This window comes from Tamandua tetradactyla, chromosome X (assembly GCF_023851605.1).
Source record: "Tamandua tetradactyla isolate mTamTet1 chromosome X, mTamTet1.pri, whole genome shotgun sequence".
NCBI lineage: Eukaryota > Metazoa > Chordata > Mammalia > Pilosa > Myrmecophagidae > Tamandua > Tamandua tetradactyla.
Genome location: NC_135353.1, coordinates 98,139,478 through 98,163,072, shown reverse-complemented (window position 1 = coordinate 98,163,072; position 23,595 = coordinate 98,139,478). Strand labels below are relative to the sequence as shown.

Sequence of the window (23,595 nt, the reverse complement as noted above, 5' to 3'; positions counted from 1 at the left end):
AAACATTCTCAGACAAAAAGTCACTGAGAGAATTTGTGACCAAGAGACCAGCTCTGCAAGAAATACTAAAGGGAGCACTAGAGTCAGATACAAAAAGACAGAAGAGAGAGGTATGGAGAAGAGTGTAGAAAGAAGGAAAATCAGATATGATATATATAATACAAAAGGCAAAATGGTAGAGGAAAATATTATCCAAACAGTAATAACACTAAATGTTAATGGACTGAATTTTCCAATCAAAAGACATAGATTGGCAGAATGGATTAAAAACCAGGATCCTTCTATATGCTGTCTACAGGAAACACATCTTAGACCCAAAGATAAACATAGGTTGAAAGTGAAAGGTTGGGAAAAGATATTTCATGCAAATAACAACCAGAAAATAGCAGGAGTAGCTATACTAATATCCAACAAATTAGACTTCAAATGTAAAACAGCTAAACGAGACAAAAAAGGACACTATCTACTAATAAAAGGAACAATTAAACAAGAAGACATAACAATCATAAATATTTATGCACCGAACCAGAATGCCCCAAAATAGGTGAGGAATACACTGCAAACACTTAAAAGGGAAATAGGCACATATACCATAATAGTTGGAGACTTCAATTCACCACTCTCATCAATGGACAGAACATCTAGACAGAGGATCAATAAAGAAATAGAGAATTTGAATATTACAATAAATGAGCTAGACTTAACAGACATTTATAGGACATTACATTCCACAACAGCAGGATACACCTCTTTCTCAAGTGCTCATGGATCATTCTCAAAGATAGACCATATGCTGGGTCACAAAGCAAGTCTTAACAAATTTAAAAAGATTGAAATCATACACAACACTTTCTTGGATCATAAAGGAATGAAGTTAGAAATCAATAATAGGCCGAGTGCCAGAAAATTCACAAATGCGTGGAGGCTCAACAACACACTCTTAAACGAGTGGGTCAAAGAAGAAATTGCAAGAGAAATTAGTAAATATCTCAAGGCGAATGAAAATGAAAACACAACATATCAAAACCTATGGGATGCAGCAAAGGCAGTGCTAAGGGGGAAATTTATTGCCCTAAATGCCTATATCAGAAAAGAAGAAAAGGAAAAAATTCAGGAATTAACTGTCCACTTGGAAAAACTGGAGAAAGAACAGCAAACTAACCCCAAAGCAAGCAAAAGGAAAGAAATAACAAAGATTAGAGCAGAAATAAATGAAATGGAAAACATGAAAATAGAGAAAATCAATAAGACCAGAAGTTGGTTCTATGAGAAAATCAATAAGATTGATGGGCCCTTAGCAAGATTGACAAAAAGAAGAAGAGAGAGAATGCAAATAAATAAGATCAGAAATGGAAGAGGAGACATAACCACTGACCTCACAGAAATAAAGGAGGTAATAACAGGATACTATGAACAACTTTATGCTAATAAATACAACAATTTAGATGAAATGGACAGGTTCCTGGAAAGGCATGAACAACCAACTTTGACTCAAGAAGAAATAGATGACCTCAACAAACCAATCACAAGTAAAGAAATTGAATCAGTCATTCAAAAGCTTCCCAAAAAGAAAAATCCAGGACCAGACGGCTTCACATGTGAATTTTACCAAACATTCCAGAAAGAATTAGTAGCAACTCTCCTCAAACTCTTCAAAAAAATCGAAGTGGAGGGAAAGCTACCTAATTCATTCTATGAAGCCAACATCACCCTCATACCAAAACCAGGCAAAGATATTACAAAAAAAGAAAACTACAGACCAATCTCTCTAATGAATATAGATGCAAAAATCCTCAACAAAATTCTAGTAAATCGAATCCAACAACACATTAAAAGAATTATACATCATGACCAAGTAGGATTCATCCCAGGTATGCAAAGATGGTTCAACATAAGAAAACCAATTAATGTAATACACCATATCAACAAATCAAAGCAGAAAAATCACATGATCCTCTCAATTGATGCAGAGAAGGCATTTGACAAGATTCAACATCCTTTCCTGTTGAAAACACTTCAAAAGATAGGAACACAAGGGAACTTCCTTAAAATGATAGAGGGTATATATGAAAAACCCACAGCTAATATCATCCTCAATGGGGAAAAATTGAAAACTTTCCCCCTAAGATCAGGAACAAGACAAGGATGTCCATTGTCACCACTATTATTCAACATCATGTTGGAGGTTCTAGCCAGAGCAATTAGACAAGAAAAGGAAATACAAGGCATCAAAATTGGAAAGGAAGAAGTAAAACTATCACTGTTTGCAGACGATATACTATACGTCGAAAACCTGGAAAAATCCACAACAAAACTACTAGAGCTAATAAATGAGTACAGCAAAGTGGTAGGTTATAAGATCAACATTCAAAAATTTGTAGCATTTCTATACACTAGCAATGAACAAGCGGAGGGGGAAATCAAGAAACGAATCCCATTTACAATTGCAACTAAAAGAATAAAATACCTAGGAATAAATTTAACTAAAGAGACAAAAAACCTATACAAAGAAAACTACAAAAAACTGTTAAAAGAAATCACAGAAGACCTAAATAGATGGAAGGGCATACTGTGTTCATGGATTGGAAGACTAAATATAGTTAAGATGTCAATCCTACCTAAATTGATTTACAGATTCAATGCAATACCAATCAAAATCCCAACAACTTATTTTTCAGAAATAGAAAAACCAATAAGCAAATTTATCTGGAAGGGCAGGGTGCCCCAAATTGCTAAACGTATCTTGAGGAAAAAAAACGAAGCTGGAGGTCTCACGCTGCCGGACTTTAAGGCATATTATGAAGCCACAGTGGTCAAAACAGCATGGTATTGGCATAAAGATAGATATATCGACCAATGGAATCGAATAGAGTGCTCAGATATAGACCCTCTCATCTATGGACATTTGATCTTTGATAAGGCAGTCAAGCCAACTCACCTGGGACAGAACAGTCTCTTCAATAAATGGTGCCTAGAGAACTGGATATCCATATGCAGAAGAATGAAAGAGGACCCGTATCTCACATCCTATACAAAAGTTAACTGAAAATAGATCAAAGATCTAAACATTAGGTCTAAGACCATAAAACAGTTAGAGGAAAATGTAGGGAGATATCTTATGAAACTTACAATTGGAGGCAGTTTTATGGACCTTACACCTAAAGCAAGAGCACTGAAGAAAGAAAGAAATAAATGGGAGCTCCTCAAAATTAAACACTTTTGTGCATCAAAGAACTTTATCAAGAAAGTAGAAAGACAGCCTACACAATGGGAGACAATATTTGGAAACGACATATCAAATAAAGGCCTAGTATCCAGAATTTATAAAGAGATTGTTCAACTCAACCACAGAAAGACAGCCAACCCAATTACAAAATGGGAAAAAGACTTGGACAGACACCTCTCAGAAGAGGAAATACAAATGGCCAAAAGGCACATGAAGAGATGCTCAATGTCTCTGGCCATTAGAGAAATGCAAATCAAAACCACAGTGAGATATCATCTCACACCCACCAGAATGGCCATTATCAACACAACAGAAAATGACAAGTGCTGGAGAGGATGCGGAGAAAGAGGCACACTTATCCACTGTTGGTGGGAATGTCAAATGGTGCAACCAGTGTGGAAGGCAGTTTGGCGGTACCTCAAAAAACTGAATATAGAATTGCCATACGACCCAGCAATACCATTGCTAGGTATCTACTCAAAGGACTTAAGGGCAAAGACACAAACGGACATTTGCACACCAATGTTTATAGCAGCATTATTTACAATTGCAAAGAGATGGAAACAGCCAAAATGTCCATCAACAGACGAGTGGCTAAACAAACTGTGGTATATACATACGATGGAATATTATGCAGCTTTAAGACAGAATAAACTTATGAAGCATGTAATAACATGGGTGGACCTGGAGAACATTATGCTGAGTGAGTCTAGCCAAAAACTAAAGGACAAATACTGTATGGTCCCACTGATGTGAACCGACATTCGAGAATAAACTTGGAATATGTCATTGGTAACAGAGACCAGCAGGAATTAGAAACAGGGTAAGATAGTGGGTAATTGGAGCTGAAAGGATACAGACTGTGCAACAGGACTAGATACAAAAACTCAAAAATGGACAGCACAATAATACCTAATTGTAATGTAATTATGTTAAAACACTGAATGAAGCTGCATCTGAGCTATAGTTTTTTGTTTGTTTGTTTGTTTGTGTCTTTTGTTTTTTCTTTTTCCTTTTTTATATATATATTTTTTACCTTTTATTATTATTACTATTTTTATTTTTTTCTCTATATTAACATTCTATATCTTTTTCTGTTGTTTTGCTAGTTCTTTTCCTAAATCGATGCAAATGTACTAAGAAATGATGATCATACATCTATGTGATGATATTAAGAATTATTGATTGCATATGTAGAATGGAATGATTTCTAAATGTTGTGTTAATTTCTTTTTTTTTAATTAATTAAAAAAAAAAGTATTTGCAAAGTCCCCTTCGGGGAATGGTGAGAAAGTGGGAAAATTCAACTTCCCCATGTGGAGAATTCCTGATATTCTCACAAGCAGTGGAGACAACCAATGCAACAGGCAGAGCCCTCAATCTTAGTGTTTGTTCATATGAAATTTATCCCCACAAAGGATAGGCTAAGCCTACTTAAAATCAGGCCTAAGGGCGGGCCACGGTGGCTCAGCAGGTAAGAGTGCTTGCCTGCCATGCCCGAGGACCTGGGTTCGATTCCCGGTGCCTGCCCATGTAAAAAAGCAAAAAAATTAGGCCTAAGAGTCACCCCCAGAGAACCTTTTGTTGCTCAGATGCGGCCTCTCTCTCTCAGACAACATGACAAGCGAACTCACTGCCCTCCCCCTCTCTACGTGGGACATGACTCCCGGGGTGTGGACCTTCCCGGCAACGTGGGACAAAAATCCTAGAATGACTCAACATCAAGGGATTGAGAAAATCTTCTTGACCAAAAGGAAGAGAGAAATGAGACAAAAAGTTTTAATGGCTGAGTGATTTCAAACAGAGTCAAGAGGTTATCCTGGAGGTTATTCTTACACATTAAATAAATATCACCTTTTTAGTTAAGGTGTGACAGAGAGGCTGGAGGGAACTGCCTGAAAATGTAGAGCTGTGTTCCAGTAGCCATGTTTCTTGAAGATGATTATATAATGATATAGCTTTCACAAGGTGACTGTGTGATTATGAAAACCTTGTGTCTGATGCTGCTTTTATCTAATGTATGGACAGATGAGTAAAGCATAGGGATTAAAATAAATAAGTAATAGGGCGAATAAATGTTAAAATTAAAAAGTATATATACTGGATAGATGGAAATACTAGTGGTCAACGAGAGGGAGGGGTAAGGGGTGTGGTATGTATGAGTTTTTTCTTTTCATTTCTTTTTTCTGGAGTGATGCAAATGTTCTAAAAAACGAGCATGGCAAAGAATATACAACTATGTGATGATATTGTGAGCCACTGATTATACACCATGTATGGAATATTCACATGTTAAGAATGTATGTGATTCATTCTTATCACATTCATTCAATCACATAAGAATGTATGTGATTGTACGTTGTTGTATCAATAAAAATTTTTTTAAATTTATGGGATGCAGCAAAGGCAGTACTGAGAGGAAAATTTATTACTTAAATACCTATATTAAAAAAGAAAAAGAGCAAAAATTGAGGCATTAACTGTTCACTTGGAAGAATTAGAGAAAGAACTGCAAACTAACCCCAAAGCAAATAAAAGGAAAGAAATAACGAAGATTAGAGCAGAAATAAATGAAATTGAGAACATGAAAACAAATGAGAAAATCAACAAAATCAGACATTGGTTCTTTGAGAAAATCAATAAAATCTATAGACCCTTAGCTAGGTTGACTAAAAAAAAGAGAAAGGGTGCAAATAAATAAAATCAGAAATAGAGGAGGAGACATAACCACCGATCCCACAAAAATAAAACAAAAGACAACTGAATTTAAAAATGGGCAAAGGACTGGAATAGACAGCACTCCAAAGATACAGAAATGGACAATAACCACAGAAAAGATGTTCAACATCATTAGTTATTATGGAAATGCAAATCAAAACCACAGTGAGATACCACTTCACACCATGAAGGCTATTATTAAAAATACGGAAAATAACGAGTGTTGATGAGGATGGTGAGAAATTGGGAGTCTCATATATTGGTGTTGGGATTGTAAAATTATGCAGTTGTGGAAAACAGTTTCCTCAAAAAACTAAACACATAATTACCATATAACTCAGCAATTCTACTTCTAAGTATGTACTTAAAGGAATTTAAACTCAAAGAGATACTTAACAACATTACTCATAGCAGCAGTATAATTCACAATACCCAAAAGGTGGAATCAATCCAAGTGTCCACCAACAGATGAATGGTTAAACAAATTAATGATATACACATACAATGGAATATTATTCAGCTATAAAATGAATGAAGTGGGGGGCAATGGCAGCTCAATGGCAGAGGTCTCGCCTGCCATGCTGGAGACCCGGGTTCATTTCCCAGTGCCTGCCCATGCAGAAAAAAAAAAAGGTGAATGAAGTTCTGATATACACTACAACATGAATGAACTTTGAAAACATTAAGCTGAGTGAAATTAGCCAGACACAAAAGGACAAATAGTGTATGATTCCACTTACATTAAATATTTAGAATAAGTTAATTTATAGATACAGAAAGTAGATTACAGGTTATCAGAGGTGGAGAGGGGAGAATGAGAACCTATTGCTTAATAGGTACAGAGCTTCTATTTGGAGTGATGAAAAACTTGGTAATGGATGATGGTGATTGCAGCACAATACTGTGAATGTAATTAATACCATTGAATTGTACACTTAAAAATGGTTAATATATGAAATTTTATTATATATATATATAACATTTTTATGTGACCAGAATAAAAATTCAAAAGGGAAAAAAATCACTGCTTATAAATGGAATGAATCAGTTTTCAATAGGTAAAGAAAAATTTTTAGAAGAATTATAGAGGTAGGCACTCTACTCCCTGCCTTTTATGCATTTATTCATTTACATTTAACAGCATTTAATCAGAAAATCCATTTAACAGATGAGGAAATTAAAGTTCCACTAGAGCAGAGGTCAGCATATTACAGCCAGGGGACCAAATTCAGACCTTCTCCTTATTTATACTTTATCTGTAAACAAAATTTTACAAAAAATAATTTACAGCATCACCCATTCAATTATGTACTGTGTATAACTGCTTTCGCACCACAATGGCAGAATTGGGTAGCTGCAACAGAGATCATATACCCTCAAAACTGAAAACATTTATTTCGATCTTTACAGCAAAAGTTGGCAGACCCCTGCTCTAGATCTACACTGTCTAATACAGTAGCCACTAGCTACATGTGACTTTTGAGCACTTGAAATGTAGCTTTTGAAACTGTGGGACAAAATTATTAATTTAATTTAATTTGAATTCATTTAAATTTGAAAATGAATACTTGAGTCACCTAATAGAAAACTTTAAGTAACTTTGGAATAATCTTTTCATTTGTAAATTTTATGAAATCTAAATTCAGAGTAAGTATTTCCAGTGAAAATTTAGCATCCTAATTGAGATGTGCTGTAAGCGTAAAATACACTGTGGATCTTGAAGTCTTCATCAAAAAAAAAAAAAGTAAAATATCTCATTAATAAATTTCATATTGACTACATGTTTAAATGATAACATTTTGGATATACTAGGTTAAATAAAATGTATTACTAAATTTAAATAAATAACAAAAATATGGTATTGGGAAGAAGTGTATTTACATACTCAGGAGGATCTGGCAAAGATCCTATTTATCTTACAAACTGGGTGAAATTCAGATTCCCAATTCCCTCAATTTAGGAGACATAAAAGGGATATTATTTCATACACCTTCCTTTCCCAGTTAAAGCATATAAGGATATTAACAAAACCATCTGAAAAAGAGGTTCTATTCAATAATAAAAAATAAACATTTGAAATGTGTCTCTTAAGCTAATTCCCTTAATATAATTTACATACCTATAAACAGGATGTCTGGTTTATAATATATTCATAAAAATTTATATTTCTACTAACTGAAGGCTTATCCATATACAGTATGATAACAAGCAATAAACCTTAGCCCTTCTTTTCTCATGTTATCAGGATTAAAAAAATAAAAATACACATCTAAAGAAATTCTATCCCAGATTTTCTACTTTTCAAAGTAAAAAGAATATTAACTAATACCCCTGACTTGTTTCTCAATGTAAAAGAATGTTAACTAGACCTCAGAGTTGCTTCTCACTCTGTATACAATTTGCAAAATGTTATGTTTCCGAGGTTCATCTTTGAGCTACTTAGCACAAGCTATGTTGTCTTCTGGCCAATACCTTTGGAGAAGCCACATGTGCCAGAGCAATTGCTCCACACTTCAAAGGCTCCCGATACTTCTCTCCTTGTACTGACCTGAGGCAGTCATTTGTGCCAAGAAGAGCAGGTATACAGAGGTAGCATCCAACTGCAGGTGTCCCCATTGGTCATCACCTACTACAGTGGCACAGGTCTTGGTATTGTACTTGGCATGGAGGCTGTCCTTGGTACTCTGACTATACTTGAAGGATTCTACTTTATCTACCTGAAAAAAAACAAAACAGGATAGGAAGGATATACAGAGTAAGTAACCTACATACCAGACTTCTCTTGTACTTAACATATATATTGTACTCCTTCTTCAGGCAATTGTAAGTATCTAAAATGCATTGTTAACTCCAAAAATATGTATATTTTTAATTTAAGCAATTTAATTAGAAAATAATACCAACTGAAACCAGCTATATCCTATTCATTGCTTCTCTTACACTTTTCAGATCATTGTTTTGCCATACTGTAGATATAAACTAAAGCTCAGAGTGGATGAGTTAGAAAAGCTTAATAAAAAATAACTGAGTGCAAAAAAAGATGCATTTGTTCTTGAAACAGCCAGGAATTTTGAGGTAGAAATACACAAGAGTAACAGGGAAAAGGTATGATAGAAAGCTGAAATCAGGGGTCAAAAGGCAAACATTGTACCAAGGGCAACCAAAAGAACTTAACTCTTGAAACATATATTTGATTATTTTTGCATCATATATTTGGTAATAACTATTATACTTTTATGATTCACGAAATTAGTGATTTTTAAAACTATTTGGAAAGGTAGGAAAATGCAAATATCTAAAATACAAAAGAAAAGTAGCAAGGACAGAGGAATATAAGGAAATGACAGATATGAGATAATCCAATAGACAGAACACTAATACAGATGTTCAGAAGCCCAGAACTGATTTCTTTCTACTTTAAACTTGTTGTGTTCTATGAATGATTACTTTGTCAATCTGGGCCTCAGTTTCTTCTAATAAAACCTCAAGGAAATACAGCTCAGATTCAATGTGTACAATATGCCTGAAGATCTCTTGAAAAAAGTAAAATGCTTTTGTATGGAAACAGTACATAAACTCAAAAGATAACAGATAGCTAAAAATATTTTCAATACATATCATAAAGGATTAATATCCATAATGTACAAGAACTCCTCAAATAGACAAGAAAGAATAACCTAGAAGAAAAATAGACTAGGACAGAACAGGCAATTCACAGAAGAGGAAATACAAATTTTCAATTTGCACATGAAAGGATGTTTAACTTCACTTCAGGTCAGAAATATCCAAATTACTGCAAAGAGATATAAATCCATGATCCCTTACATGCAATCCTAAAATTAAAACACTTCAAAAAGGTTATTTTCCCCTAAGTTTTGCGCCAAAATTTATTTGGTCGAAATTCTGATTCAAATGGACATGCGGCTATTTATTGTCTTGATTTATTCCACTTAGTGTGAACATGAGCACTTCTTTAGCAAGATATAAATGTTTTGATTACAAAGTATTGTCCTGGACCCACTGGGAATATAACATAATGCATGGTATATGCACTGCGCTATTTATTTTTTTGTCTCTTTTTAATTTTCTTTTACTAGGGAAGGTTTAGGTTTTCAGAAAAATCATGCAGAAAGTACAGAATTCTCATATATTTCCTCCACCCTCATGGTTTTCCCTATTATTAACATTTTGCATTGGTACAGTACCTTTGTTACAATTGGTGAATCAATATTATTATAATTATATTAACTACAGCCCATAGTTTACATTAGAGTTCACTCTTTGTTTTGTACAGTTCTATGGTTTTTAAAAATGTTTATTGATAACATAACTACCCTGTAAATTTTTCCATTTTAACCACTTTCAAATATAAATTCAGTGGTGTTAATTATATTCACAATGTACTACTACTATCACCACCTGTGCTATCTTTTTTTAAAAGTGAAGTTGTGGGTTTACTGTGCCATCCTTTTAAAATCTGAAAAATTCTGTATTCTAAATTTTATCTGGCCCCGAAGTTTTCAGATAAGGGCTTACATACCCGTATCATCCTTTATCCAATATCCATAATTGCATTATAAAAATGATGAAGCATATTAAAAATTCATTATGTAAAGAAAAAGAAAAGACTGGAAGGAAACATTCCAGTGGTAATTGTGTGGTAAAATTATGAGTGACATTTTCCCCCTCAATTTTCTGAAATTAGCATGCATTGTTTGTTGAAAAATATATATAAGCTGCAACTATTCTCTAAGGGATAGAGATACTATTACAATATGCTTTTATTAGAGAAGATGCTGTCAACAATCCCATACCTGTCTGATCATGCAGTGTAGCAGTCCCCTCATCAGCTTCACTACACTCTGCAGAAACAAATGGAAATGAGACTGTTATAACCATCCTTAATGCAAGAGCATTTACTCAGCAACTGCAGTTGGTACATGACCTTTTGAGAACAAGTAACCCTATCCTGGGTTCCTCTTTACGTGGCATTTACTTTAGAGGAACACAGAAAAGCAGACTGCAGCTAAATGTGGAATCAAAAGCTGCAGCTTGTAACTCCTTCAAGTTAAGAAAAATTTCAAACTCCAACAGGTTTATGTAAAAATAAGCTAATTATCTTATAGAGGACATTCCTCCTGGAGAAAAGGGGCAAGTCAGCTCCAAAACCATAAGGTTATGAGGGTATTCTAAAACATTCCCTATGGCTCAGATCATCACTGCTTTCATTTTTTCGTAATTAGCCAAGATTTACTTTTTTTTTTTTGGCATGGGCAGGCTCCGGGAATCGAACCCAGGTCTCCAGCACGACAGGTGAGAATTCTGCCACTGAGTCACGGGTACACTGCTGCAAGATTTACTTTTAAGAGTTTACAGGTATATTTAGCTGGACATTTTTCCCTAGAAGAATAAAGTGAACTTCAATTCAGAATAACTGTAAAGCAGAATTTTTAGTATAACTCAAATCCTTCTCCATGAGAAAAAAAAAGTCACTAACTTCTCAAGTCATTACTGTTTTTCTCACTACGGCCTGACAACTTCTAAAGTAGTTTGTTTTTCAATTCATCACAACACCCTAAAATTCTGATAACCAACTGTGTATGATGACACTAGACAGGTCCATCAGCAAATGCATAGGTAGACAATGTTTTAGAAGAACAAAGCACCGAATAGCTTCTTCATTTCTCTAAGAAGTTTTCTGCTTCACAGTCCAAAACAAATTCAACCAGATTACTTGAGGGAATGCTGGTTCAGAGGTGGTTTGAGGACAACTCTGAAAACTAATCTATTTTGTAAAGCACATCATTCTCTTATTCCTTCAAAACACATTCAAGTGGAATTTTAAGCAATAGGCATGATAAGGGTAAGTACCTATTAAATTATGCTCTATGCCTTTATCAAGCCTTTTACTGAAGGAAAAATATTTTCTGTGGAAGAGTCCCTTTTCTTAAGTAATTTTATCTATATATAGTCCCCTCTCCTTACTGTCAAAGAAATGAAAAGGAAAGAGCAATGTATGATCTTTTAAAGCATGAAGCATATATTAAAAAGTAATGAAAACTGGGCAGGCCACGGTGGCTCAGCAGGCAGGAATGCTTGCCTGCTTGGCTGTGATGCCAGAAGACCCGGGTTTGATTCCTGGTGCCTGCCCATGTAAAAAAAAAAAAAAAAACAAGTAATGAAAACTGATTACAACCCCTACAAGAAAATCTCTCTCATCACTTTGACACTAATGAAAGAGATCATCCTTCTAATATACCCTGAAAAGTACATAACATAACCTCTACAAACCATGGGAAGACTTTATTGAATTATGAAATATTTTCAGTCACCACATACTCACAGGTTTTTACCACTTCCTTTATTTTCAAACATTCAATGAGAGTAGGAAGCAGAAGCAGATGTTTAACAGGGTATATTTAAAAAAAAAAAATCCCAAAGGTACTACTCCATTCCATATATACACTTTTTTTTCAACATATTGAGGGACAATTAACCAGCTGGGGCTCAACGTTTAACATCATTTTGTAAGAAGCTAGCATCCTGGGCTCACTTCACTGGCTTCTTTACTATTTAACTACACTAGTTCACTTCTCCTGCCTATCCATGAAACTTCTTTACCATCTGGCACCCCCTACTCCCATCTAAATTTTAACTTATAGTAAACCTGGGAATCATGGACCCAGTGTATGATTCCTGACTGCCATCCACTTCTGTCCTCCTGTAATGGCCACTATCAGCCATTTCTGTGCTCAAGTTCCAAGTCAAGATGAAACTAACAGGAAGCATGGAGAGTTAAGAGTGGTGAGATCTGTACTTTTTGTTCCTCAAAAATGGCTCTTTTCAGAGCCATTTTTCAAAAATGATTCAGGAGCACAAGTTAGCATTAAATGTACATGTGCATTCATATACCGGCGCTTCTACTCACACCAAGTCACCCTCCCACTCATCTACTCTTTTTGAGGCTATCTATCTGTGAATTGACTATATAAGGATATACAGCTGTATGCAACCTTATCGGTATGGGTATTAATCTCTCTCTCACCAGGTACTTGTACAATCAGATAATTATTGAGCATCTAAAATATGCAAAGCATTCTGCTAGGTTTTTTGGAACATAAAGACAAGGGAGATGGGGTAAATATGTTTTTAAAAAAACAATTAAACTACAACACAGTTTACCTAGCTAGATAACCTTTAAAACCCAACTCCTCTGTGAAGCCTTCCTCACCTCGTCCAAGGGAAGTTATAGACACTACTGCCTCTGTGTTCCCACAGAACTTTGTACTTATCTCCAATATATACAGTACCTACAGTATTTGCTTTAATATATTGTGATTATTTGTTTATATGTTAGTCTCCTCCATTAGACTATGAATTCCTTGAGAAAAGGGAACAGAGACCAGGTTCAGAAAGAGATCTTTAAGTCAGTGGACTAAGCAGATTGCATTTTTTTATGTTTTATTGTGAAAAATAACATATATACAAAAAAGCAATAAATTTCAAAGCATACTGCAACAATTTGTCATAGAACAGATTTCAGAGTTTGGTATGGTTGCAGTTAAGCAGGTTGCATTTTAAAAGGTGTATCCTATGTCTGCAAGTAACTCTCAAATGGCTTATAAAAAAATCATGTATTTATGTGTGTTTCTGTGTGTGTAGAGAGAGAGATTGAGAGTGAGAGTGAAAAGGGGGAATGCAAATATGACAAAATGATAACAACTAGTGAATCTAGATAAGGGGTATATAAACGTTAATTTTATTATTCTCGCAGCTTTTCTGTAAGTTTGAAATTTTCAAAAATAAAAAGGTGAGGTTAAATATTGTCCTCTTTTATCTATTACAGAGGCAGGCACATGACAATTACACAAAGTCTGCTTATACAAAAACAAAAACGTTGAATGGCACAGACCATAAGTGATTTTGAAGTTCTAAGAGAAGAGTCTTGAGAAAGAAATGATACTGTAGAATTCAATAGTCTGAGGGTAGGACCCACAGAAAAGTGAGATGGGTGCTGGACTTTGAAAGCAGGGTATGGTTAAGATTAGAAAGCAGGAGGTATCACAGGTAGAAGAAAAAGCCTGTAAAAATAGGTGGGAGTGTCCATGGCTGCCATGGAGGCAAAAACTCAAACAAGACTGAATCTGAAGACATAAGACCCAGATTACATTTATGATGCTACCAAATTTCAGCTTCATCTCTTTGCTTCAATCTCTTCACTTATTAATTGGGGGAAATAACACCTAATTCACAGGGTTATTGTGAGAATAAAATACTGGTAATTATGTGGAAGTGTGTTATACAATGAAAAGTATTTATACAAATGCTATTTTTAAAAGTGACTACTAAAGGAATAATGAAGACATGAACCTAGCTGTGACCACATTAAAAAAAAGTAGGCTAAGGATAAATCTTAGAGAGAACTGGCTATCAAACCAAAACATTTGAACTTTACTTTGCAGGGAAATGAGAACCATAGAAAGATTGTTGAGAATGGAAATGACATATTTTAAGTATAGTTGTAACAACAGTGTGAAGTGATAAGAGTTCTAGGTTGACACAGACAGAAATAGAAAGGAAGGGATGGATTCAAGAGAAATTATAAGAACCAACAGAACTTGGTACCTTCTGCATGTATCAAAAAGCAAGAGGGACAAGTGAAAAATCACCAAGGGTAGCACTTCTCAAACACTTTTATAGAACATAAATCCAAGAAATTCTGTTAAGTCTGTAAAATTTGCCAAAGCACATTAGTACATCAAAGTCTTCAAGAAATTAAGGAGTAAAGAAATCTACTGTTTAACTGTTTAACATAGTTTCAAAATTAAGTGACCTAGTGTTCCAGGTAACACACTACGGGAAATACTCCAATTAATATTGCCTGGGCGATTGGTAGAATGAGGACACCAATAAGAGAAAAAGTAATGTTTGGTGAGTTGCTATTGTTTAGTAGTTTATTTTGTTTTTATTTGGGAAGGTGAAGTTTTAGACATATAGAGTTTGAGGAGGTATAGAATATGAGGATGCAACTGATTAGCACCTGATTAGTTGTTTTTGTCAATGGGGTTTGAAATAGAGATGAGATCAGAGCCACAAATAAAGATTTGGAAGTCATGCTTATAAAGGTAATAGCTAAAGTCATAATAAAAGATGACTGTCTACACAAAGAAAACAAAACTTAAGAAGTAGAACTAGAGACAGCCAAAGAGATATTTCTTTTGTGCACCTATCTATTCTTTGACTATGTGGCTAAAAGAAAAGGGCATTCGTAAAAACATATATAGACACATATATGCATCTATATATATTCTCAAATGTGACAGTCACCTAAACCCTTCTCCCCTTTTCATTTAGAGTTCTCTTCACTTTTCTGACACTATTTCTTAACAGAAGGGAAATCAAGGTAAGAACTGGAAGGAAGGATGTAAATGATTCAACAATCAATGTTTTTGAGAAAATCCACACAGTAATGGAAGACTGACATGTTCTTATGTAGGTGGGAAATATGGATTACTCTGCGGATTTGGTTCTACGTTCATTTATAAGTCATAGATCAGTAGTTATTAACCCTGCTGCACATCACAATCACTTGGGAGTTTTAAAAACATATTGATGCCCCAAGGCTCCACTTCAAGAGACTTATTTCAATTGGTCTAGGGTAGGGTCTAGTAAGGGTATTTCTTAAAAACCTTCCAAGGGATTCCAATGTGCAGCCAGAGCAGAAAACCACACATCTAGATTAAAGGTTCTGCAAACTATGGCTTGCTGGATATATCCAACCTACTGCCTGTTTCTGCAAATCAAGTTTTACTGGCCATGCCTATTCATTTACGTATAGTCTCTGGCTGCTTTTGTGTAACGACTGCAGAGCTGAATAGTTGAGGGAGAGACCACACATTGCCCACAAAGCACAAAATATTTACTACCTGGCCCTTTACAAAAATGGTCTGCCTAGCCTTACTTGAGATTAACTCTGAGTCAGGTTTGAGAGAAAAATGATTGAAACCGAATATAAAAGCTGTTTTAATTCACAATGAAAGTTTATAGAGATTTTAGAATTCTCATAGAAACATTTCTTTTTAAAAGATGCTTCCTACTGCTATACTGGTTTTGAGACATTTCAAAGTTATTATTGACGTGGTATGAAAGATTTATACTATGTGAAAAATTATTTAATGGAACACTAAAATTTTACAATGGGCAATTTAATGTTTCCCTACTTCTTCCCCCCCTCTTCTTTTAAATTCTTTCTACCTGGGCCACATATGGGAAAATGTCAACTTTGTAGAAGGATTGGGTACCAAGAAGATAACAGATTTCTTCAAACAGCACTGAAAAAAAATTGGTCAAATTGTACTAGGTATGAAATGTACAAATTTAAAAATGTTTTTGCATAAGGAAGAACAAAGTAACGTCATTACCACAGGGTGTTGAAAATAGATGGTAATTAATATTTTAAAAATTTAACTTATGTGTGAGACTAAAGCAAAAAATGTTTATTTGGTACAAAATTTATATTTTGACTAGTGCAGTTCCTAATATAACTTATGTGGACAGCTTAATTGAACACCATAAATACATGAAACCTTGAGTAGGGCATAAGATTTTGTAGATTTGCCCAGAGTGATGCTACAAAAAAATCCCAGAGTGATTTGAACAGTGAGTAAAAAAGTATTTGCAAAGTCCCCTTCAGGGAATAGTGAGAAAGGGGGAAAATTCAACTTTCCCAAGTAGAGAATTCTTGATATTCTCACAAGCAGTGGGGACAACCAAAGCAATAGGCTGAGTCCCCAGTCTTGGGGTTTGTTCATATGAAACTTAAACCCACAAAGGATAGGTCAAGCCTACTTAAAATTAGCCCTATGAGTCACCCCCAAGAGAACCTCTTTTATTGCTCAGATGTGGCCTCCCTCTCCAGCCAACACAACAAGCAAATGCACCACCCTCCCTGTGTCTACGTGGGACATGACTCCCAGGGGTGTGGAACTTCCTGGTAACATGGGACAGAAATCCTAGAATGAGCTGGGATTCAGCATCAAGGGATTGAGGAAACCTTCTCAACTAAAAGGAGGAAGAGTGAAATGAGATAAAATAAAGTGCCAATGGCTGAGAGATTCCAAACAGAGTTGAGAGGTTATCTTGGAGGTTATTCTTACGCATTAAATAGATATCACCTTGTTAGTCAAGATGTAATGGAAAGGCTGGAGGGAACTGTGTGAAAATGTAGAGCTGTGTTCCAATAGCCATATTTCTTGAAGATGATTGTATAATGATATAGCTTTCACAATGTGACTGTGTGATTGTGAAAACCTTGTGTCTGATGCTCCTTTTAACTACCTTAACACAGACAAGTAAAACATATAGAATAAAAATAAATAACGGGGGAACAAATGTTTAAAATATATTTAGTAGATTGAAATGCTAATGATCAATGAAAGGGAGGGGTAAGGGGTATGGTATGTATGAATTTTTTTCTGTTGTCTTTTTATTTCTTTTTCTGAATTAATGCAAAAGTTCTAAGAAATGATCATGACAATGAATTTGCAAGTATGTGATGATATTGTGAGTTACTGATTACATATGTAGAATGGAATGATCATATGTTAAGAATGTTTGTGTTTGTTTGTTGTTTTTTTAATTTTAAAATTAATTTTAAAAAATGTACTAGGTATGGAATTCCAGTTCCAATGACACTGATTTCTAGCAAAACAAACTAACCAACAAACAAAAACCAGAGATCAAAATAGCAAAACATTAACAGTAGGATGTAGGATTTGTGGGGAGAGGCAAGATTACAGTTTAAACATTCCTCTATATTTTCCACATTTTGACAATGGTATGTACCATTTCTACAATTTAAAAAATCATAAAAATATTGATCTATATTTCCTGGCCTAAAGCAAAATTTCCAACTTTTTTTTTGGTGGACCTAAGTATTTATCAATAATGGCTTGAAGGAATAACAGATGGAGGACAACACACTGAAACTTCCCTATTGCCAAAGACTGCAATCTCATAATATGGTAGAGCCCTTAAAAATAAGGAAATCTCAATAACCTAGTTTATAGATGAAGACTGGACCCCAATTACCTAGGTCTCGGGTGGGGGGGTACCACTTGAGAAAACGACTGGTGTAGAGAGACTGTCCCACTAATGGAAAGAATTCACATACATGTTACGACTGACAGCAGAGGACCTCAATATTAAAGACCCAGGTTCAACTCCCCAAGTCTACACATGCCAAAAAAAAAAGAGTCCCATGTAGCCCAGAATATTATTTTCTTGGTTGTTCAAGAGGATGTAGCACCCTGTGTTTCTAAACAGTTCTATGAAGGATGCTTGCTTTCTGAGGGGGAAGTGCCTTAAATGTTGGCTTAAAAGCATATGCTGACTATGACGTTATTTTGCCCAGTGGCAGGGGAGGGGTAAGCAACAGGCTCTGAAACAGTGACCATAGCTATAGACATCAAGGCATAAACAGCCTTTACTTGTCTCCGGATGGGAAAGTCTGCTGATTTGTGTCAGTTAAACTCAAACAAATACCATCAGTCAGTCTCAAAAACAAAATAAAATGAGCTACCTGCTCATCACCATTTTTCCCAATGAGAAAAAAAAATATGCTGGCTATTACAAAATACATTTACTTAGGAAAGAGAATTATAAACTTTAGGAAAGACCCCAGAATAGAATTTCCTACTCTAACTGAACAAACTGTGCCCTCTCTTCCTGAATCAGATCAAGTTTCCACTGCCAACATTTAAAAAAAAATCAGTACATAAAGCTTCTTGGAATGTAATTTCAGAAAGGTAAAGAGAGAGGGGAAAAGGCAAAATACAGTTCTTTTAGCTCCTGGAGATTGTTTCCTTTAATTCTGGATGCTCCCTTTCCTCTCCCACCCCACCCTCACCCCCCACAGCTCCAGATCTCTTCGCATTTTTATTCTGAGTACCTGCTCCAGCTCAAAGGCCTTTGCCTTATCCTCATCTCGATCTGCATTCTTCCGATAAGCCAGGCCCAAACCCCACACAGCCAAGATACTGTACACATTATCCCGGACCCAGGCATCTTTCTGATCATAGCTGGCTGGAAGCAAGCCAGTCACTGGATTCTGCAAGGCCAAGAAAAAGAGGAGAGGGCAGGTGACCTTAGAGTGTTAATAATCAGAATACAGTACCTATGGAATGAGTTACTTAGGGACATTGGCTTTTCGTCTACTTCCCCAGTCCTGAGTTTTACTGCCTCCTCTTCTTCTGACCGAGGACAGGCAAATGTTATCTTGACAAAGAAAAAAGAGCTGGCTGAAGTCTTACAAGTCTGAAATATGGGTATTATTAACAGAAAGGCAGTGTCATAACCTTCCAGTTAGAAAGAGTGAACTACCAACCCAAACACAGCAGTAAAAAGGAGTAGAAAAATATAATTAGCAGTATATACAAGTGCCTCAGACCTTCGCAGTAGTGTAGTCTTAAAATGGCTACATGTTCCTCGACCTCATTTCTTTGGGAGCAGGAGAAAAGACGACGTCCAAACTTGGGGCAGGGTTGAGGGTGGGGGATGGAGAGTGTCAAAAAACAAACTTCAACACGGCTTCCAACTCTGCCCCTGGAATCTAACTGGCTTGGGAGATATAGGAGGAACGCTCAGCAGCCTGGACTCAGCTGCTCTTGGATAACCGTATCTGGATCTGGAACTGTCCCTGCCTTAACATCTTGCTTTTTTTCTACAGGTCCTTTACGGCCTCCCCGGCTACTGGGCGGGAGAACCTGCTACAAATCCATTTGGGGATTCACCCAGGCTCCCCACCCAGGCCACCACATTCCACTAAACTCGGCAATTACAGGCGACACCCCTACACTTACCTGATGGCACAGGATGGTCTGCTGCACCAGCCGAGCATAGCCGTCCAACCGCACCCCCGAGTTACTCCGACTCCTCATGGTGACCCGTTTCCAATCCCTTCGGAGAAACGGCTCAGATGTTGCAAGGGGCCCTCCGTCCCTAAGAAACAAGGCTCCCACGCAGCTCCACCCTCGCTGAGCGAAGCCCGAGTGTCAGGCCCAGGCAGGGCCCCCCCACCGCTCAGGCCACGGACCGGCTGGCTCCCGCGGCCTCCTGAGCCCACCACAGACCAGCGCGAGCCCGGGCCTCCAGTGGTCTAGCCCCTGCGGCAGCGTGTGCCTGACGCCCTCCTTGTCACCCTTACGCCTGTCGGTGTCCGCGGTCGGCTCCCACGACCTGCCCTCCACTCCGGGAGAGGACGGCTGCCCAGAGCTGCGCGCCGGCCGACAGCAGGTTATCAGTCCTGGCCCCGGCCCCTCCTCCACGGTCCCAGAGACACAGGCGGAAGGGGGACGGCGGGGGTGGGGGGAAGGGCAGCGCCGCGGGTCCTGGCAGCTGCACGTTGGGCGCCGGGCTCTGGTCCCAACAGCTCGCGCCCTCCGGGCCACTGGGAACAGGTCATCGTACGCAGTGTGCTTCCGGAGGTTTATTTTCGAAACACTTCGAACCACAGTTTCCGATTTCCACACTTGCTGTGGCCGTAGCATGTTAGGGAAACAGTGTTTTCGTAGTTCTTCTGATTAGTTTTAGGAACCTATGGCCATTTCAAAACTGAAAGGAAAGACACGTGTTTGAATTCAAGGTCTGAAGACTTAGTTTCCCGGGGTCTTTAAAGTATTTTACACTTTTGATTAAAAACTCTAATTGAATTCTTCACTCCCTAGTGTACTTTATTCCTTAGAAACTGGCGACCTGCGGGAAGGACGAGGCAGTGGTGGGATTTGAAGAGGAAAGTGCCCCAGGCGAGGCACTCACGTGGGAGGGAGCAATCCCGGAGGGCAGGCTTGGCAGGAGAGGAGCAGGAGGTGATTGTATAACTGCTTTGGAAGGCTTCCGCGGACACTCAGAGTTAAGACGCTGAGACACACTTGGTTGAAAATAAAGGAGGGGAAGGGAGGCTGGAAAAGAAAACTGCAGGTAATCCTGATCCCTGGCCACAGGGTTATCAGCCGCAAGGGCCCGTGCCTTTGCTCTCTAGATTTACTTCCCCCTGCCCCCTACCCCCCACCCCCCATCCCCACCCCTCACCCCCACCCCCACCCCCACCCAACTCTTGCTCTCTGCTTATGCAGACCTGTTACCACACAAAGGCCAAGCATTCTTTTGCAGGATGAGCTCAATAACCAATTCCTGAGACACCCGGGGTTCCAAAGAGAGAAAGAGTTAATTACTAGGCAGGTGGGTAGGAGAGCAGATGGCCTAGCTGCTCAAAATTTGTGTCCTCGAACTACAATAATTCTGATGTTTTTATTAGCCAAGAAGATAGGTAGGGCTCAGGATAATGAGTACAGTGGCCCCACATGATGTAATTAGAGGTAATCTAATACTGAGTATGTGCAGATTGATTACATGCTTAGTCACAGAATGTATGAAAGAAAATGGTGAAATGAGGTATACGTGACTTGTAGGTTAAAGTCTAAGCTACTGGGCATATCCCGCAGGCCCACTTTGGTTAGATCCATTCTCAGTATTGGGGGTAGGTTAATTCTGGGAGGACCCAAGACCTTTCATTAATAAATGTTAGGAGCTGTCTTTAGTGATTATAAGATCTAAAGTTGAAAAACTGAATAACTGGGTATAAAGGAAGGTTAGTCACATGGTTTTTACAATCATAAAGGCAGAAAATAAGGGCTATACAGTCATTATCAGAGATCAAAGCAGCTAGATTCCAATTTAGAGGTTTCATGAATTTTACTCTGTCTATGCCAATATACCAGAAAGCAAAAAGGAATAGCTATATAATGATTCAGTAATCAAAATCATCCCTTAAATCCTAATTTCTCGGTTACAAGAGCACTTGATCTTCCCAGCCCTGCCTGTTCCTAACTCCTTGTCACCTTCATCTCAGCATGTAGTTTCAAAAGCTTGCCCCCTTCAAGCTTTTGCCTTTAACTTTTCTTAACCTCACCATAATTTTAAAATGTTTTCTAAAAATATTAAAGTAATAAATGCTTATTAGAAATTTTGGAAAATATAGAAAAGTAAAGGGAAGAAAATATTAAAATTGCCCATAATTCCATCATACACACTACCTATTCATATTTTAGTTTATTTTTTCTACTCTTTTTATTCCTTCTGCATAGTCCTCCCTGCCCCCTGCCTCCTGCCCCCACCTGTTGCCCTCTCCACATTGTTTAGAAGTTTGAACAGATTAGGTATGCCAGAGGTACGCTGTCATGAAGAAAAGCAGCTGGCAGATTATCAAGAGGCCTGGCTGGATGGCATTACCTCGGTCAACCTCAGTTCAGGCTGTCAGTCTAGGAGTCTCAGAAACTTGATCTCTGTGTCCCCTGAGTTGGTCAGATTCAGGAAGCTGACTCATGTTATACTGTACATACTGTTGTGCACTTCTTTATTCACCCAAATTTATGTTATGAAGATCTTTTCTTGTTATTGCCTACTATGGTTTATTGAGCCATTAATCTATTAATGAGCATTTAGTTTCTTTCCAGGTTAAGAATTCTTGAGAACCATGATTCAGTGAACTGCATATATGTCTTTTTTGTGAATGCACGTAAATGTTTTGGAAATGGGCATTTAAAATTTTGATATATTCAAAAAGCCATTTAAACTATCTGTACCAACCAGCAGTGTATGCCAGGCGCTATTTCCCCCCAAACCTTACCAATACTTGATATTATTAAACTTTAATTTTGGCCTACCTAATGGGCAAAAATGATATCTTAATTTAATTTCCATTTCCTGGTCACTAATGTCATTGAGAGTCTTTTTATGTTTATCTGTCATTTTATTTCCTCTTCTCATTAATACCTGTTCATATCCTTAACCATTTCTCTATTAGGTTGTCATTTTCTTACTGACATGTAGGATTTAAAATATTAATCTCTTCTGGATTTTAACTTTTTTTTTAATGATGTTTTCCTGTCATTGCTTTGTCTATTAACATTATTCATGGTACTTTTTTAAATACATCTTTTATTTTTAATGGAGTCAAATTTATGAGTCTTTTCCTTTATATCTTATTTTAGAAGGCCTTCCTGCCATAAAATAGTCAATATATAATAATTTTTCTGATACTTTCATAGTTTTGCATTTATCTGTAACGTTAATTCCTTTAAAATTTATTTTTGTAAATGGGTTTATATTCAAATTTAACTTAATATTTTCCTAAACAGTTAACCAATTATATTAACACTATTTACTGAGTTAGTATTCTTTCCCACTGATTTGGAATGCTACCTCTATGATATGCGTGATTTCATTTCTGGGTCTCTATTCTGTTCCATTGATCAGTTTGTCTATTCCTTCACCAATATTACCCTGTTCTTCTGCTTCATGGTAGAAGTTGAAAGATGATCGAGAAATAACTTATTATTTTGAAAACCAGTAAGTAAAGGGAAAGAATCCAGCATTTATCCTGCTGGAAGAAGGATAAGTACACAGAGGAAGTACATAGAGGAAGTTTCTCTTTATAAAAGAATCCCAGCTAATAAATGAACGTGTAATGAAAGAATATTACTATTTTGCAACCTCTAATGAATTAATGGATCTGGCTGTTGGGGGACAACCAGATATTATGTGCCTCCTGATGGGAGAATACATTACAACCTGTGAGCAGTTTTGCCAAAGAA

At 36.9% G+C, this 23,595-nt stretch overlaps 1 protein-coding gene across 6 annotated transcripts in view; it reads right to left on the bottom strand.

The window, feature by feature from the left end:
- Positions 1–20,346, bottom strand: part of PHKA1 (phosphorylase kinase regulatory subunit alpha 1) — a 323,836-nt gene extending 303,490 nt beyond the window's left edge. For 2 of the 6 annotated variants that reach the window (XM_077146159.1, XM_077146163.1), the window contains exons 1-5: positions 20,148–20,344; positions 19,804–19,900; positions 18,894–19,052; positions 10,759–10,806; positions 8,493–8,661 (exon numbers count right to left, since the gene is read on the bottom strand). In XM_077146159.1, the coding sequence (XP_077002274.1) occupies positions 8,493–8,661; positions 10,759–10,806; positions 18,894–19,052; positions 19,804–19,881 (454 nt within the window). In that variant the 5' untranslated portion in view covers positions 19,882–19,900; positions 20,148–20,344. Of the gene's footprint in view, positions 1–8,492; positions 8,662–10,758; positions 10,807–18,893; positions 19,053–19,803; positions 19,901–20,147 lie in introns of all 6 variants that reach the window. The other 4 variants (XM_077146160.1, XM_077146164.1, XM_077146161.1 and 1 more) reach the window with 3 other exon arrangements.
- Positions 20,347–23,595: the final 3,249 nt, after the last annotated feature.